Below are 17910 nucleotides of genomic sequence, written 5' to 3' on the forward strand. Positions count from 1 at the left end.
TTTTATAATTAAGCGATAATTACATTTTCTGCAGTGTGTAAGGGAAAATAAATGTAGTGTAAATCAATACGCCATTGATTCATGCAAGTTTGCCTTTAAGTGTGTGCGACTGAAATTTCAATTATGGCTGAGATTAGACCATCCGGCTCTCGCCATCCGTCTCCATTCCTATGGAGTGGGGAAGATATCGACCACCTGCATGGAGATGGTGATTGTGCGGTCCCCACTGCTGCCTTCTAGCCCGGTTCTGGTGAGAGGGGCTGACCCTCTGCAGTAAGTGAAGGGGCATTGCCCTACAGACTGGGCACTGCTCTGCAAAAACACACCTTCCTAGAGGCTCCATTCATGCTCATTCCTGTCGGGTATAAGCTCCAGGACCGTCCTTCCCATCCTGTTCCTTTGCTGCAGCCCAGAGTTTCCTGGCTAGGGAGGGGGGTCCAAAGCACACCCTGTGCCCTTGCCACAAGGACGCCTAGTGCTCATTGCCATCTGCCATGCTTTCCCGGATATGCCCACCCACAGGACGCTTTCTGAGCTCTCATGTCCCTCGTGGCCTTTACTGGTCTCGGGAAATATTAACTATTTTGAGTTTATTACTCTGATCACCCCAGGGAACCTGTTGTCAATGCCTTGTGCTACTCCTGTCAGCCAATCAAAATATTCTTTGGACCCACAGTCAGCAGCTTGGTGTGCTGCGCATGGAGAACTGGGGACAGCCAGAGGTTGCTCAGACTTACTTCTAAAAACCATAAAGGACAATGCAGGCTTTGGGGCACAGGTGTGGAACCTTAGCTCCTGCAGAGGCTGAGGTGAAGGGGTAGCAAGCATAAGGGCAGCTTGGGCTACAGAGTGAGTGAAACCTAGTCTGAGCCATCAAACAAGACCCAGTTCCACACAGATACTAAAGGGGGCCACAGTGAGGTGGTTAAGCGCTCGCCTGGCATGCACGAGCCCTGTGTGGAACAAGAATAAGGCAAGAGAGGAGAAGAAGGCACAGGGATAAAGGCAGTGTGGAGGCTGGCTTGGTGCATGGCTGCTTTCCCTCGTTCATGTTCCTCCTCCCATTATCCAGGGAGCATCTTCGTGGTTCCAGCCTGGTTTATTCTATAGATTTCTCTTTCTTTCTCCTCCTCTTCCCTCTCACCTTCTATCTCTCTCTCCTGTCTCCCTCATCCTCCACCACATATCCCTTCATCTCACACTACTTACTAAGAGCCTTTACGACCAGGCACACACCAGCCTCAGACCCCACACCAAATCAAAATGTTTTGCCTCAGCTTGGCCCAGAATCCAACTGGGGTATTGGCAGCTGGCCGTTGGTCCAGCAGCACTGGCTTGTGCCTTCCCGAGCTCACTGTGCACACTGTATTGATTTTCACTGCTTGTTGGGTCCTGTTCTGTTTGTCTGACACACTGTGTTTCCTTTCTGATCATTCTCCCATCCCTGCTGGTAGTGAGGCTGTAGCCGCTGGGCTGTGATGCTTTTTATAGGTCTGTGAAGATCCGGAGCAGAATCCGACAGGCCCAGTCCTACTAGTCACCAAGAGAAGCGAAGAAAGTATTGCTACCTCTGTCCTTCTATTGTCTTCTCCTTCTCAGTCACCATGGCACAGGGGACTCCCTTGGGAGAATGAGCAGGTAATGGAGGGACAGAGAAAAGCAAATATTGAATGTTTTTCTCATATGTGGGAACTATGACAATGTGTTTAATTGTTCACAGCAGACAGTAGGGCACAGAGGTCAGGCCATGGCAGCTGGGAATGACCATTCCAGAACCTGGGGGAAGTTGCTGAGTGGATACTCATTAGGGCATTCAAGACCTAGCTACTCAGCCGCTCCTACCACAAGCAAGGAGCATTGAGGTGTAGGTGCCCCGAACCCAGGTCATCAGGGTGAGCATCTGAGTCTACTCAGGAAAAGGATCACCTAGGTCATTGTCTCAGCACTGTCTGGCATGAAGCCAACTCTCAGCTGCTCCTGTGGTACCATCAGCATCTGAGTCCAGGGAATCCCTTCCTGGAAGGTTGATTTTGTTCTCCAGTGGTCTCTGCCCAAGGGGAAGCTCGGCTCCCTGCCCGCCTCTCACCCTCTCTGCTAATCCTGGGTGCATGACATGAGATCTCAGAGATTTTTAGAAGACAGACACAGGGTTTTACCATCTGTATACACATCAGAGCACATTTTGTGACATGTATGTGCTAGCTGTCTATAGATGCCTGGAAAAGGATGTCCTGGGTGCATAAGTGGGTGCCCACAGCCGTAACCAGTGACGAGCTTGCCAGCCCTGTCCTGGGGATTGCATTGGTTTCTCCCGGGTTCTCAGTGCAGAATCTCTACCTGCCCGTGTTCCCAGCACTCACACCCATCTCTCCAGCGGCCTCTCCATTCTGTGTTGCCCCAGGGGTTCCAAAGGCGGATGATTTCTTCCCAGCCTCTCTGGTACTGGATCTGTAAGGAAGAGCAGGAGAAAGCAAGTCACGGCTCTCTGGCAAAAGTGGGTAGAGAGCTGAGGTATGAATGCATCTGTTTTTACCTCCCAGGGCTAATTTAACTTCTGACCTCATTTGGCTGCAGCCAGGAGAAAAATGAAAAGAAGAAAAAAAATCAATGCCTCTCTTGCTGCCTGCATAGAGTTGGAATGAGAAAGGGAGAGAGAAAAGGTGTCAGGAGATGGAAAGGACCCTGTTTTGCTCAGCCCCCAGTGGGCACAGTGGAAGATCCATTGTATTGGGTGGTGTCTCCTGGACCTGGGTGAATTCAGATTTAACTGCAGATGCCTAGCATGGGATGCTGAATTTGGCTGTAGAGGAAATGACAGCCTTGTGGTCCCCTGCCTCTTCTAATCTGTCACACAGAAGGCATCTCTATCCCACCTGCTGATTGTGCATTCCTGCCAGCTGCCCACCTGGACTTCCCAGTGCGGAAGACAGAGACATCCTTGGAGCAAGGCTAGCCAAGGCTAGCCTTTTCATTCCATATCTTTCCCCTGACCAGACACCCCGGCCTTTGAGAAGGTGGTCTCTAATAGTGTGAACCCCCTTCTTCGTCTTTATCACCAACATGTATGGTATCGTTTCAGCTAGTGGGTGTGGCTATGGAACATCAGAACAAAGAACAGCAAACCATTAATTAGCCCACACTTCTGGGAGCCAGGAGCCCTCAGCCTGGAGACGGGAACTGAAACATGATTGAGTTTTATCTGGGCTACTGATCCATGCGAATACTATCTAAGGAGATGGAAGACCTAGGGGAAGGAGGGAGCAGCCAACTGACTCCATGTTAGTGGTGGCTAAGAAACTGAATAGCCTATTACTGGACAACCAGAAGCTGTGCACACGTCCCAGCCAACTCCCTCTCAGTTCTCTGGCTTGGAATTTCTACGATCTATGTCTTTCAGAGGAAGAAACAGAATTATAGAGGTGAAACAACTTTTGTGGGACTAAGCAAGTGGCAGGCAAAGGGAGAATTCCCATCACAGCGGCTGTCAGTCCCTTGGGATAGGCTCTATACTTTAGAATTAGATATGGATAAAGATCCCTTATGGCTTTGTCCTTAGACTTGGCTGTAAATCTTGAGTCATCATGATTAGGCCCATGTGATCACTGTGAGCTCGGAAGAAGCAGTGTTGCACATAGCCTAGGCCTTGTCTAGAAAAAGGTCTTTTGTGTTTCTTTCCAGGTCTGCTCAATCTCTCACCAGGATGCACCATATGGCAGAGGCTCCTGGCACACACCTAGGCTCCCATCCTATCTGACCTACCCCAAGCCTATCCTCAGCTGTCAGCAATTGCTGGTACCCCCCAAGAGGGAGCACAAGAAATGGTCACCTGGTGTGCTGCAGAGCTTAATGAGCCCCACTTGGTGTCCGGTGGAGTCAGGGGCTCAGTTGGGCATAGGGAGGAGATGTAGCCTGTGATTCAGAGGGCTTAGAGCTGGGCTAAATGAGGCGTGCAGATAAACACTCACCCCTTGGCCCAGGGGAGTTGCCAGCAGAGCTAGGTGCATAATAAAAAATGCCAATTTCATTTATCTTCTTGTCTGTGTCCTGCCTGGAGGGAGGATGAGCAGATTAAAAAGCATACTACATTTACAGGCTGGTTTAATCTCAGCACTTGTGGCTCTGAGTTATACCCCTGTTGCTCCCAACAGGAAGGGAGTCTCTAACAAAGTCAAATCCCTGAGTCTTGTGTGTCCTTTATGGCATTGCCTAATTGATAGCTACATTGGCTGTGGCCAGGGGTGTTGGGGTCATGTTCAAAGCTAAGGCCATGGGTAGGGATAAAAATGGGGTGGTTCCCTGATTCACTGCTCTGACCATCCTCCTGACATTAGTCAGCCTTTTCAACAAAGATGTCACTGAACAAGAGGTGGCCCAGGTTATATCTATTCTAAACAGCAACTCCTTAGATGTGTTTTTTTTCTAAGGAATACTAGTTTCATTGACTATTATTAGCTCCATGCCAGAAAGGTGGTTTCATTTTAATGGCTGATTCAAATCAAGCAATGCACCAATACAGGCAGGCACTCTCAGAGCCTTTAAAATGTTGATGTGCACTACATCTGTGGGAGGCAAAGATGCAGAGATGCAGAGATACAGAGATGCAGAGATGCAGAGATGCTGGAGATGCTGAGATGCTGGAGATGCATCCTCTTAATGTATCAGTTTGCACAGCACATCTCCTGGAGGTATATTCTGTGATGAGATCTGCTTAGAAAAGCAGAGCAGTGTTCTACAGGCCACATGGTCCCATCTGTCATCCCAGGTAAGGTATTGTATTCAGGCCCCTCTCATCCTGGCACATACATCACTAACTGACCACAGCTCTCTTTCTCCAATTCTGTAATCAAATATCAAAGTCTTGTCAACATAGAAACCCAGACAGTGTGGCTGAATGATCTCAGTTGCCACATGAGATAAAATCTATTTGCAAACCTAAGACTTGTTCACATCTGGGAGAGTGGGGTTAGAGGAAATGGGATGTCTACACATGTCCAGTGTGATGCTAGTATTAACAATCCTCATTGATAATTCACAGAAGTGGTTGGGAGGATAGAGAGTATTGTGCACAGTTCTAAGGACTGGAGTACGTAGCCTTCACGAGCTTTCTCCTGGAAATGCCTTCTAGAGCTCTTTCATATATTTTGTGATAGAAAAATAGCAATATCATCTTCTCAGGACAAGGGCTGATGAGTTCCTTCATGCATGCAATTGCATTCATCCATTCAACAAGCATTTATTGGATGCCTACTGACTTCAAGTATGTTGATGCTAGTTTACCTGTTTGGAGGCAGGTAGGGGACAGAATAATTCCATACTGTGAACTACGGCATGAAACACTAGGGCAACTGGATTTATTTTCATGGATGAGAGAGACAGACTGGCACAGAAGAGGTTGGACAAGTTGAGAAGGCCACAGGGATACTTGATACTCTGCATTCCCTACTTCATAGGTATCCTTGAGGTATCTTTCTTGGAGTTCTGAACTCTGTTTCTTAGGGCACAGAAGCCATGTTTGACCTCAAGAGTTGTAAGGAATGCAGTAACGAAATGTTGTGGGAAACCCTTGTGGTGGATCAGGAAATGTTGTCACTGCACTGCACTGTGTTTGATGACTGCATATGCAAACTAGTGGGAGGGGCACATGATCAGGCAGCTAGCTCACAGGCTGCCATTTTCGTGACCTTCAGAAAGATGCTTCTCTCATCAGCTCTCAGTTTCATGATTTCAGAACGGGGCAAACTGGACTTCCATAGTGTTTCCTAGATAGATTGTACTTAATCCAGAAACCTCCTCACACATTTTCATTCACTTACAGTCAGTTCTCTGATAGACTGCCCTTCTCCTCCTTGGAGCCAAGAAGCATCTGAGCAGATAAAAGAAGCAGCCAGAGTTTTTCCAGCCACTGTATGGCTGGCTGGGGAATTAAATGGAAGCCAATGGTGTGTGTGTGGGTTGGGGGGAGGTTGTGGATGTCTTAATGTCTACTATAGAGAGCAAAGAATGGCCCCTGGCCTCTTTCTTTTCCCAAGCTACAAGACAAGGACAAGGGTACAAAATGTGTCTTGAACTCACAGGTAAAATCTGCTACTGCTACTCTGAGTGAAAGAGTTACCCACAGGCTCATATATTTGAATTACTGGTGCCTAATTAGTGGAACAATCTGAGAAGGATTAGGAGGTATGGTCTTGTTGGAGGAGGTTTGCCACTGGGGATAGGCCTTGAGGGCCCAAAAGCCTACATCAGAGCTAATATCTCTGTCCCTCCCTCTCTTCCCCTCTCCTACCTGTGGATACGTATGTAAAGCTCTCGGCTACTGTTCTAGCACCATACTTGTCTGATTCTCATCATGATGATGTTATAACTCTATAAAACTAAGCAAGCCCCAGTTAAATGCTTTCTTTTCTAGAGTTGCCTTGGTCACTGTGTTTGTTTACAGCAATTGAACAGTGACTAAGACACTCACTGACCCAGAATCACCTGCTTACCAAAGAAAGAAATAAATGCTATACTGTTTGAGCAACCATAGGTTAGAGGATCTGTGTCCTATCAGTTTGGTTTATATGTCACAAATGAAATGAGTTTCAGGATAAAGAATCAATTGATTGATTGATCCTCCCTTCCTATGATGCGAATCCCATTCCATGATCACTTCACTGAAAGCAAAGACATAGAGGGAGAAGGAGCCTAGGCACCATGACTTTGGAGAAGGAATTAAGACTTGCTGGTGTGGAAGCTATGGTAGGGTGAGAGAAATTAATACTCTTGCGGAAGCATCTGATTCTGGCTCCTGTGTAGAGGACCATGAGGACAGACACCAGGCCAGCAGGTGAGCATTACCTGCTCAGCCCCAGTCACTGTGTACGCATGCTGGCTCACCAGTCCATTCTCCATCACCTCGGCCTCTTCTGTCAGCTGCACAAAGGAAGAACAGACACTAAAAATATTACCCATACATTCAGACATAGCACAGCTGAATTAGTGAGCCGCCACCCAGCAGAAAAGGAGTGTGTGTGTGTGTGTGTGTGTGTGACCCAACACTTTATGCCCAGGATCTACCTACCTCACTGACTATGAAACTCACAGGCTCTGAGGACATGTGCTGATTGCTTTGCTGACCATTTGTCATGCGCAATACATAGCATAACCATATCAAGTAAGATCTCTAAGCACCAACATCCCTCTGCAAGGAATGATGTGACTTGGCCAATGTTTAAGAGTACAGAAAGTATCATGTAGACAGGCAACCAACATTTTTAGAATAGACTTAAATAGTTTGGACAGTACATAACCTATGAGACCTGCTACTTCTATGACAGGTGAGAATCGGGTCTCTTTATAAATATAAAGAACATACAATGAAGCTACTAGTAGCTATGAATTTGGAATCTCTGCCTCAGAGAGAAGAAACAAATGGACACTTCTAGGTGAAGAAAAACCTTCTGGGTACCAAGGATGCCCCAATTTACTCACCCCCTTTGGGGTGGCACAGGCCACCATTGAGCCTGCCTGGATGGCGGTCTTCACTGCCATCAGTAGATCGGATGGAGAAGAATGCAGGTTAACGATGGTGACCACTCCTCCTGTCAGGTCCACCAGGGCATCAGGAAGGTAACCATAGTGTAATTGGGAATAGGAGCCAAGCAGCCTAGGAGGGGGAGGTCAGGTTATCCCCGGAGCAAGAATTTGTAAATCAACCCTGTGTGTGTTCCCTGTTTGAAGGACTTCTCCATCTATAAGGGGGGGCATGAGCCTCTCAGGAGGAGAGAAGACCAGGGCCAACCAGCCCTTAGAAAATACTGAATGTTATTTTGATGAGAATCTGCTTTGTTGCCCTTTCACAGTCTGAAAACACAGTAAGCAGTGGCATGTGCAAGACCACCTTAGGTACACGCTGAAAGCTGAAAAAGAACTCACAAACCCATGTTCAACCTGGCAATGAACAGCCTTTGTTCTAACCCCGGGAAAACTGATCCAGAACTCTTGTTTGTAATGCCCCTCCTCTTCATGGAATTTAGGATGGAGGAAGGATTTAGTGAAGCTGGCATAAGAAAAGATAAGTCTGGCATACATCCCTTCAGACCTCTACTCTGGATACCACTCCTCCCATAGCCTGTGGCCCTCTGCCTCTGTGCTCTTACCTCAGAAATACCTCGGCTCATTGTCTCAGACTTGCTTCCTTTTTGCTTCTACATCAGACGTGAGCCCTGATCATCATCCCCTAGCTGTGTGATGGCAGGGCTTGGCTTAGCATCTCTGAGCCTGCTTTACAACCCATCACATCCTATCCGAGTTCTTTCCTTTGCTACCTTTCACAAGCTCTCAGTACCTGGAAGGAAAGGGCTTCTTCTCAGGCTCCCTTTGCTTATTTGAGGAGCAGGACATTTAAATATGCCTCACCGAGTTAAGCAGTATAAACAAATATGGACAGCATAGAGAAGGACCTCTGGCCATGGCCAGCATCACGAGGCACAATGGTCTGTGTGTCTCCTTCTCCCTGCTCTAGATCTGTTCTGTCCTCTACACCAGCATCAGGACATAATTTCTTTAGAAGGGACTGTCAGTGATCACATGATCACATGTCAATGACCTCTTAAGATGTCTATTTGCTACAAGAACAGATAACTAACAATGGGAGGAAACAAACTGATCTCAGCCTGGATGTCCTCAGCTCTGAGTTGAGGTTCATGCAGGTAAAGAGAATGTCAAGGGTACTTACAGGGAGAAAGTTCAAATTGGAGAGGCTTCTAGAGCCTGGAGGTGAACAATAGGGCTGGAGGAAGTCTGTGATCACTGGGGATAGGGGAGAGAGAGAGAGAGAGAGAGAGAGAGAGAGAGAGAGAGAGAGAGAGAGAGAGAGTGAGAGAGAGAGAGAGAGAGAGAGAGAGAGAGAGAGAGAGAGAAGAGCGAAGGAGAGGGAGAAGGAGAGGGAGAGAGGGGGAGGGAAGAGAGAGGGAAGGAGGGAGGGAGAGAGAGGAAGAGAGAGAGGGGAGAGAGAGAGGGAGGGAGGGGAGAGAGAAAAGGAGGGAGGGAGGGAGAGAGAGTGGGAGGGAGGGAAAGAGAGGGAGGGAGGGAGAGAGAGAGAGGAAGGGAGGGAGGGAGGGAGAGAGAGAGGGGGAGGGAGAGAGAGGGGGGGTGCTCACCACAGCTGTCATGATGCTTTGTCACCTGAATGCAAGAATTCTGAGTGAGCCCTGTCCTATCCCTCAGTTTAGCATCACCTTGGGGGAACGACTGTCTTCATACTCTGATAGAAGAATCCAGGCATCTAAGCTTCAGCCCTACAGGAGACTGAGCTGCTGAAACTTTTACCCACAGAGACACTGCAATAGCTGATACGAAGCCTGACAGATCTTGTCCCCATCTCTTCAATCTCCAGACACAGATTGCTCTGTCCGACACTTGGCCGATCTTATTAATTTACTCCCAGACTCCCAGCACAGTGATAAGTAGGAGCTGGGAGTCTACATGTTCACCGGGCTGTTTCCATGACCTCAGAGGGACTGTGGCCTATTTCAGAGACAGTTTGTGTGGGGGTCCTCTTATCAGGCACCACACCAGAAGCCTGATCTCCCATGGCACTGACAACATCAAGAACTGGCAGAAGGAAAGTAACTATGGAGGCAAGTGTTGGTTCCAGCGTGATCTTGACCACTGTGTGACTTTGGGCAAGCGACGTTCTCTCACTGAGCCTTAGGTTTCTTAGGCTTTACAGGAGGGAGGACTCAATGTTCAGAGGCCTCGTTCTCTGTCTCTGCAATTCCAGCCTTCACTTGTGTGTTCTGTGACTCTACTCCTTTGGTGGGTGGGTGTGGGGGCAAAGCTTTTAAATAGCTTTAGTCGGCTGAAACATTTTATCCCCAGCTAGATTTCTTTAGGCAGTAGAATGTGGGATTTGGGCCTAGTCTCCCATTTCTTTTCAAGCCGAATGATTGCTTTAGGTTGGCCGTTTAACAAAATGGGGTCAAAGTCATCACTTCCGTCTTCGAGCTTTCTAATTCCCCGTGAAACACTGGGCTACCTCTTTATATAGGGAGGAAATGAAGCCCAGAAGTGACGAGAGTGAGATCTACCCTGGAAAGATAATGCTAGTGTTTGTGTAAATAGCTTAGCAGCAAATTAACCTCCCAGAATGCCTGCTCTGGTTCAGCAGCCCTGGTTGTTAGCTGGACTTCTTTCTCCAGCATGAATGCTCAGCTCTTCTCTACAATAGAAGGGAGAAACAACTTTAGTTTTTCACAAATTGCCTTTAAAAACAGAAAGGAAGGTGCACACAGAACGGTCTGGAAGAACATCTTCATCTAGACTGTGAACCCAGCCAGGCTAAAGGCCCATGGCGTGGAGTCCTGGGCATGTGACCGAGGGATCAAGGGATTCATCTGCTTCTATCTGTGGTCTCATGAAGGCTTGGAGGCTCAGCTTCTTCACAGGCGAATGAGAAGCCTCCCAACCCTATGACCCGTTCTTCTCAAGTATGTGGGATCCGGTGTCTTTTCTCAGTGAGCCATGGCTCTGTGATCCCCTGCCCCCTTCTGTGAGGCATTGTTCTCTGTGTCCGCTCATGTCTTTCCTTTGTTTCTCTGTGACATTTGCGGTCCACATCTGTGCCCAGGCCGTCCTTCCGGGGAAATGGTCTTGTTCATAGCTCCTGCTCACAGAAGCCCTGCAGCGCGGTTGAGAAAGCCAATGGGGCCCTATATTGAACCTGCAACTGAAATCTTAAAAGGAACAGAAGATAGGGTCAGAAGAGAAGATTGAAGCCAGAGAGAGACAGAGACACAGAGACACAGAGAGACAGACAGAGGCAGAGACAGAGAAGCAGTGAGACCAAGCTTTTCCACCGGGCACAAGAGGCAGAGGATCCTGAGGAAACTGAAGTTAGTAGAAAGGGCAAAGATGAGACTGAGAGTCAGGCAGAGTTCTGGGCTCCTTCCTTCCTTCCTTCCTCCTTCCTTCCTTCCTCCTTCCTTCCTTCCTTCCTTCCTTCCTTCCTTCCTTCCTTCCTCTTTCCTTCCTTCCTTCCTTCCTCCTTCCTTCCTCCTTCCTTCCTTCCTTCCTTCCTTCCTTCCTCCTTCCTTCCTCCTTCCTTCCTTCCTTCCTTCCTTCCTTCCTCCTTCCTTCCTCCTTCCTTCCTTCCTTCCTTCCTTCCTCCTTCCTTCCTTCCTCCTTCCTTCCTTCCTTCCTTCCTTCCTCCTTTCTTCCTTCCTCCTTCCTTCCTTCCTTCCTTCCTCCTTCCTTCCTCCTTCCTTCCTTCCTTCCTCCCTTCCTTCCTCTCTTCCTCCCTTCTCTCTTCCTCCCTCCTTCCCTCCCTTCCTTTCTTTCTCCTTCCCTCCCTCCTTCCCTCCCTTACTTCCTCCCTCTCTTCCTTCCTTCCTTCTTACCTTCATTTATTTTTTTCTGTCTCTGTCTCTGTCCCCACCCTGGTCTTCCTTCCTTCCTTCCTTCCTTCCTTCCTTTTTCTTTCTTTCTTTCTTTCTTTCTTTCTTTTTTCTTTTTTTTTCTACTCAAAACCATTTCAGAATGATAAATCTGGAAGTCCTCTTACTGGGTGTGACATATGCCTATGAGTAATCTAAGAATAGTCAGGTGGCCTTTAGAACATTTCATTAGGGCATACCCTGTGTGTTTCTTAGGTTCCCACATATGGGCAGCCATTTGGCCTTGCTTTGGCTTTTTCAGTCTAAGAGCATAGAGGGATGCTGTCTTATGTTAAAATTTTCTCTTTTTTTGGTTGTAGAAAGGCTGAGTGTCTCCTGGTCATAATGAGAGTCTTTAGACCAGTTCCTTGCTCTGTATAGATATGTGTATGAATATCATTACACATACTCACTTGAGCCAGACTACTCAAGTGTCTGAAGCAGTGCCAAACACAGTGCCTGGCATATGGCAAAATGTTCAGTAGGCATATGCTGAATAAACAACCCTTGAATCCCAAGGAAAACATGTGATCTGTGGTGCATGCAAATTCTGAGTTTGTCCCGGAACATCTTGTGTGGACCATAAGAAGGAGCAAGTCCTGTTCATCTACCCTCCCCCATGTGATCTCATAACAGCCACACACGACCCTCAGTTTGAAGTGTTTCTCTAAATCTTTTATCTGTCTCCTTCTCACTGGCCCCACATGTAACCCTTCCCTTGCTGTGGAGTCTTATCCATCCTTCCATCCCCATTCAAACTCAGCTTGTGTCTTTGTTGTCCAGGGAGCCAGGATCACTTTCCCATCTATCCCCCAATCAGACTTTGAGAATTATAGATTCCGAAACCTTTGTAACCACTGTTAAACCAACCACGGATTAAAAATGTTGAAAACCAACTTTGTCGGTACCAAGCACGTACAAGCATCCCTTGTCATCATTTCCTAAAAAATAGTATCACAACTATTTGCATAAGCTTTATATCATGTTAGATATTATATGTAATATATATGTAGATGACCTAGGGCATATAGGATGTGTACAGTTTATATGTAAATACTATTTGGTTTTATAGAAGAATCGTGAGCATCATGGTTTCTAATACTCATGGGAGGGCCCTGGAACCATTCTCCTTCAAATGCCATATTTCATCTGGATTTGGTGGTTTTTCTTTTTAAAACCTTTATGAGGATCAGATTCAGGAGGAGACAGAGAGAAGTACAAAGGGTCAGGAATTTGAGCAGAGCTGTGTAGCTGTGGGAATGGTGAATTATGTGTAGCCACCAGAAATCCCAGTACCAGGAAGGCAAGAGGCTCCCAGTACCCAAGAGGAATGACATCTGAAATACCAAACAAAGGGGAGAGAGAAACTGTAGAGACCGTATCCAGAGGATAGCCACTGCCTCCAGTTGAGGGATGGGACCACCCATCCATCTCAAAAAATTTAACCCAGAATTGCTCCTGTCTAAAAAAAATACTGAAGGAAAGGCATCCAGAGACTGCTTCACCTGATGGTCCATCCCACATTCAGAATCCAAATCCAGACACTGTTGCTGTTCATTTGGATTGTTATATCTGCCTATCACCCACGTTACAGGAGCTTAGAGCTGTCTATCTCACATCTCATTATGTGTCTGTGGGTCCCTCATCACAGTCCCAGGACCAAAGCTTGCTTTGGCCATTACTTATTAGAGTGTTTCCCTTGGTAACAAATGCCCAGGTGCTCAAATGCACATTGTTTATTTATTTGTTTTGATAGAAGGTTTCACTACGTAGCCCTGGCTGGCCAAAGATCTGCCTTCCGCAGCTTCCTAATGCTGGGATCAAGGGTGTGGGCATTGCACACCACACCCAGGACATTGCTTGCATTCAGAAGAGATATACAAGCTGCAGGGCCAGCTGGCAGGAAACATCTGTGAGGGCAAGACACAGGGCAGGTATAGCCAGCCTTGAAACTGGGCAGAGAGGCTGGCCCACACTTACTTGGCATAGGCTTTCTCCATCAGGCAGGGCCAAAATTCCTGGTTGCCTTTGAGAGGATTCACAAAGAGGAAGCTCTTGCCTACAACAGGCAAGCGGTCGTCAATGACTACTTCCACCCACTGGCCACACTGCCAGAACTGAAAGAAAGACAAGGATCTGTGTGAGGTTCCTGAGCTCCTGGGTCTCAGCATGCTCTTCCACTGGGATACCTTCTCCCCTCAGACTCAGAGGCTCAGGAATATGCCTTAGTTTGTTTAGCCAGGGCAGTAGGGAGTTTCTCCAGCTTTCTCACCTAAGCCAAAACATTGTATTGCAGCTTCCGTCTCCCAATAACAAATTCCATCCAGAGCAAAATCCCAGCCCATAGGGCATATGCATGCCAATTCCAATGGCAAAAGATAAAAAAATGGGATATAAATCAAAACAAAAAGGGTAAGTATCTCAGGGAAATCTAGGCAGGGAAGAAAGATGTCTGGAGTGTACTCCGGCTTTGTGATTAACTGTAGCTTTATTTTGACATATCCTTTGTGAGCTTCAGACACAGGAGGCTCCAGATCTTTCTTGCCATACAGGGCAGCAGAGGAAACATATGTTAAATAACAAGAGGAGTGGCAGATATGGGGCTGTGACAAGGCAGGACAGCTGACCCGGAGCTCAGGGCTCCGGGAAGGAAGCATGGCTGGCACATTGCTAACACACCTCCAATAATGAAGACATAATGGGTGAAGGTCTGGAGGCAGAAGTGTGTGGCTGGCTCAGGAGGACTGAACAGTGACAGCCTAACCCTGGCCCTTCTGTCCTCATGTCACACCGGCCTTGCCATTATATGAGAGAGACCTGGCACTCTTACTGCTAAGAACACAAAGGAGCCAGATGTTCCTCTCCAAAGCAAACTGCTTTCATGTTTAGTATTCAACTCTAAATGATTCACCCAGGGACATCAGCAAATGAGGAACATTCATTACCAAGCCAGTCTTTGTTGGTTTCCATTAGGCTGGATGGGGCACCAGGACTTGCAGTTTAGAGCTGAATTGAATGAAGGCATGTCTCCCCCAGGTGAGCTTGCTAAGGGGGGGTGGATGTGAGTGCTCACCCATGCCACTCTTTCCAATGTGGGATATCTCAGGGTTATTGTACATACCTGATGACACACTATCAAAGCAGGGATGGAAACAGAGACTGAGATGTCAGTGGAAACGAGAAAAAGATGTGTTTGTGGTCATTGACAAGCTGACTGTGTCTCTGTGGCACAACCAGATGACTGTTCCTCCTGAAGCAACCAGTAAGCCGTGTTGGCGGTAAAGTTCGGGAAATAGGGATGCTGTTGAGGGCCATCAAAGCAAGTTAACTGCAGTTCCCAAAGGGAAGGGAATGACAGGAAGGCCCTTCATTCAACTTTGGACTACTTGTTTAGATATGTAGATAGAGTGGATGATGTCCATTTGGTAGAACTGTGCCTGGAGTTTGATTTTGCCTCTTATCATCTTATAACAGTTACTAGGCAGACGCTTACTTTACTTTCAGTCAGTTCCCATCTGTCAAATGGTGGTAAGACAAAAGAATTACCTAGAAGGCTAAGACTGAGATCTGATGAGACTGAGAGAGACAGTGCAGTTCCGATGGACTGTCATGGCAGACAAGGGTGCCCTGGGACAAGGGTGCTACAGTGGCCAGTTTTGTCTTAGAAATCACTGTCATTTCAGTCTTCTCTCACTAGTAGGACTAATCAAACATTTGTTCTCTATGCAAGGAGAATACCAGACAGGATTACTGTTGCCAGGTGTGTGTGTGTGTGTGTGTGTGTGTGTGTGTGTGTGTGTGTGTGTATGTGTGTGTGTGTGAAACACAGCATGTTACGTGTGGAGATCAGAGGACATCTTGTTGAAGACAGCTTTCTCCTTTCACCCTGTGGGTCCTGGGGATTAAACACAGGCTACCACCAGACTTAGGATAAGTACAGAGGCATAGTCATTGTACCAACCAATGGTCCTGGGATAATTGTCTGGCTTTCTTTGTTATATAAAGGGGCAGAGTGAGTCATGCTGACTTTGGCCATTCTCACCACCCAGTGTATGGCCCAGCAATGCTGGCAGTTCTATGGTGAGTCTATGCTCAGTTCCATTCTGGATGTTCTACAGTGCTCTTTGTGCATTTTTCAGATCACTATCAGCACAGCATCTAGGGAGCCTGTCAGAAGACCTAGCATTGTCTAGTTAGACTTTGGAAAGTGGGGAACAGAATAAAAAGGAGGTACAGCAATTATGGAGTGAAAAGTAGCAAAAGAAGGAGATTGGTCTATGGGCTGAATGTCTCATTCACCCTCAGGAAAGAGTATGTGTGTATTATACATGTATGCATTTGTGCATATGTGCATATTTGTGTGTCTATGTATGTCTATGTGTGTGCATACTGCCATGACTGAGCCATCTCTCTAGCCCAAAAATATTTCTTTTAGTTTAGATTTTAAAATTTATTTATATGCATATATGTATGTTTGTGTATGTGTGTGTGTGTGTGTAGATGTCCAGAGAGACAAGAAGATGACGTCAGTTATCCAGGAGATGGAGTTATGGATGGTGGAAGCCATTCAGTGTGGATGCTGGGAACTGAACTCGTCTTCTGTAAGAGCAGTATGTGTTGTCAACTGTTGAGTCATCTCTCTACCCCTAAGAGTAAGTTTAGAATTATACATTTCTGAATGTATCCTAGATACATTTTTGAGCTCCATGAAGAGACAGTCCATTACAGATTCAGGATTTTACAGTACAGTGTTACCTACACTGGGATTTTCTACAACAATGGAAATTATAAGTCAGTGGGACAATGGGCATTTCGAGGAGAAGCAATGTGACAGAATAATCCAGATCAAACCAAGAAGCTCTTCATTGAGAACAGGTATATTTTTATGTAATCTGTAAAGGTAGTGCAAGGGATAGCTTCTCTCTGGTGAAGTTAAATAAATAAACTCTCATGGTAAAAAGAAATGGGGGCAGAAGAGTTTGCCACGCAGTAAGTATTGAATGTTCCTTATAACATATATCTATATCAGTGAAAGTGAGATTGATAAAGCATAAAGAAAAATCTCAGAAGGTATATGTGTGCCTGCCTATGTGTTTTCTTCTTCTACCCTGTGAGTCCTGGGTCTTGAATGCAGATCACCAAGCTTGCTTGACTCTTACCTGCTGCAGCATCTTGCTGGCCCACACATAACAAGATGCTAAAGGAAGTACCAGATATTCCAGGAGCAGCTTTGATTCATTTTATTGAGAAACACTCTTTCTGACAAAGCATAAATATTAATAAATAACTCTGGTTATCCCTGGGTATGAGGACAAATGTTTAGACAAATCTAGTATTGATTAGTTAGCTAAGGTTCCAGTACCGGGTATGGTTTCTGTCTTGCTGAGAAGGTTTAAGTCCAATTAGAGAACTGTTAGTTACCGCCAAGTTATGTATGCAATGCCCGTAGGGTTATTGTGCCATGCTGTCACTGTTATGGTTCATGGGTATCATAGCTCATCATAGCTGGGTAGGACTGTGGCTGTCCTATTCCTTTGGAAGTTTGAATTGTGCTTTATGGTACTCTGAAGGCTAGTTCTCACACAAGCAAGTAACACTACACTACACACACACACACACACACACACACACACACACACACACACTTACTTAATGAAAAACGAAGCCATGAGTTTGACAGAGAGCAAGGAGAGATGTATTGGAGACTTTGGAGGGAGGAAAGGAAAGGGAGAAATATTGTAATTATATTATCTTAAAAATAAAGTTAAAAAATAAATAACTCCAAGAGAAACACATTATGCCAACCAGTTAATAGCTGTAGAAGTGTTAAAGAAGACATATTTTTAAAAGATTTGACTGTTGTTTGTTATGCTTCCCTTTTGGTCTACTTTGCTGATTGTTTGATTAGCAAACATTCCTTAAACTATTCAAATAACCAAGAATGTAATAGCAGCACAACAATAGTGAGACTCAAACATGATTTAAAAATAACGCAAGACAGAGAATAACTTCAGACGTGGCACAGGCACTCAGATTCTAAGGAAACTCTTAGCAAGCTGGAGCTGGTGGTGTCAGGAGAGCCACTTGCTAAAATCCAGAGGAGTACGACTTTGATTCTCATCAATCTTATTCAGGGAATGTGACAAAGCAAAAGAGGACAATGATGACTGCAGTCAGGAAAAGAGGAAGAGCAATGGCACCTGCTTGAAGATCCAGATTCAATCACAGAAAAAAGAGAATTTGGTGAGGTGTCCAGAGAGGTTTCTATGGGACAGGTGGTTATTTCTCTCTTTTCCCAGCAATATCTACTTGGATGGTGGGGAAGAGAAGCCCAAAGAACTTCACATTGTCTATACAGTTGTCAAATATTTGAGAATAAATTTAGCAAGAAGGATAGAGCACCAATAGGAAAATGTAACTGTAGCATTTTATGGGCAGGCATAAAATCAGTTCTGAATAAATACAAAGATATACTTTGCATCTGGAAAGGAATAAT

The 17910-nt window shown here is 46.1% G+C and overlaps 1 protein-coding gene across 1 annotated transcript in view; it reads right to left on the reverse strand.

The window, feature by feature from the left end:
- CAPN13 (calpain 13) overlaps positions 1–17910 on the reverse strand; it is a gene marked incomplete at both ends in the record, with an annotated part of 63580 nt that overhangs the window by 24859 nt on the left and 20811 nt on the right. Inside the window, 4 exons of the mRNA XM_080939355.1 lie at positions 2363–2448; positions 6838–6912; positions 7471–7645; positions 13395–13531. Of these exons, the coding sequence (XP_080795481.1) occupies positions 2363–2448; positions 6838–6912; positions 7471–7645; positions 13395–13531 (473 nt within the window). The remainder of the gene's footprint in view (positions 1–2362; positions 2449–6837; positions 6913–7470; positions 7646–13394; positions 13532–17910) is intronic.

Source organism: Micromys minutus (assembly GCF_963924665.1).
Source record: "Micromys minutus genome assembly, chromosome: 1".
Taxonomy (NCBI): domain Eukaryota; kingdom Metazoa; phylum Chordata; class Mammalia; order Rodentia; family Muridae; genus Micromys; species Micromys minutus.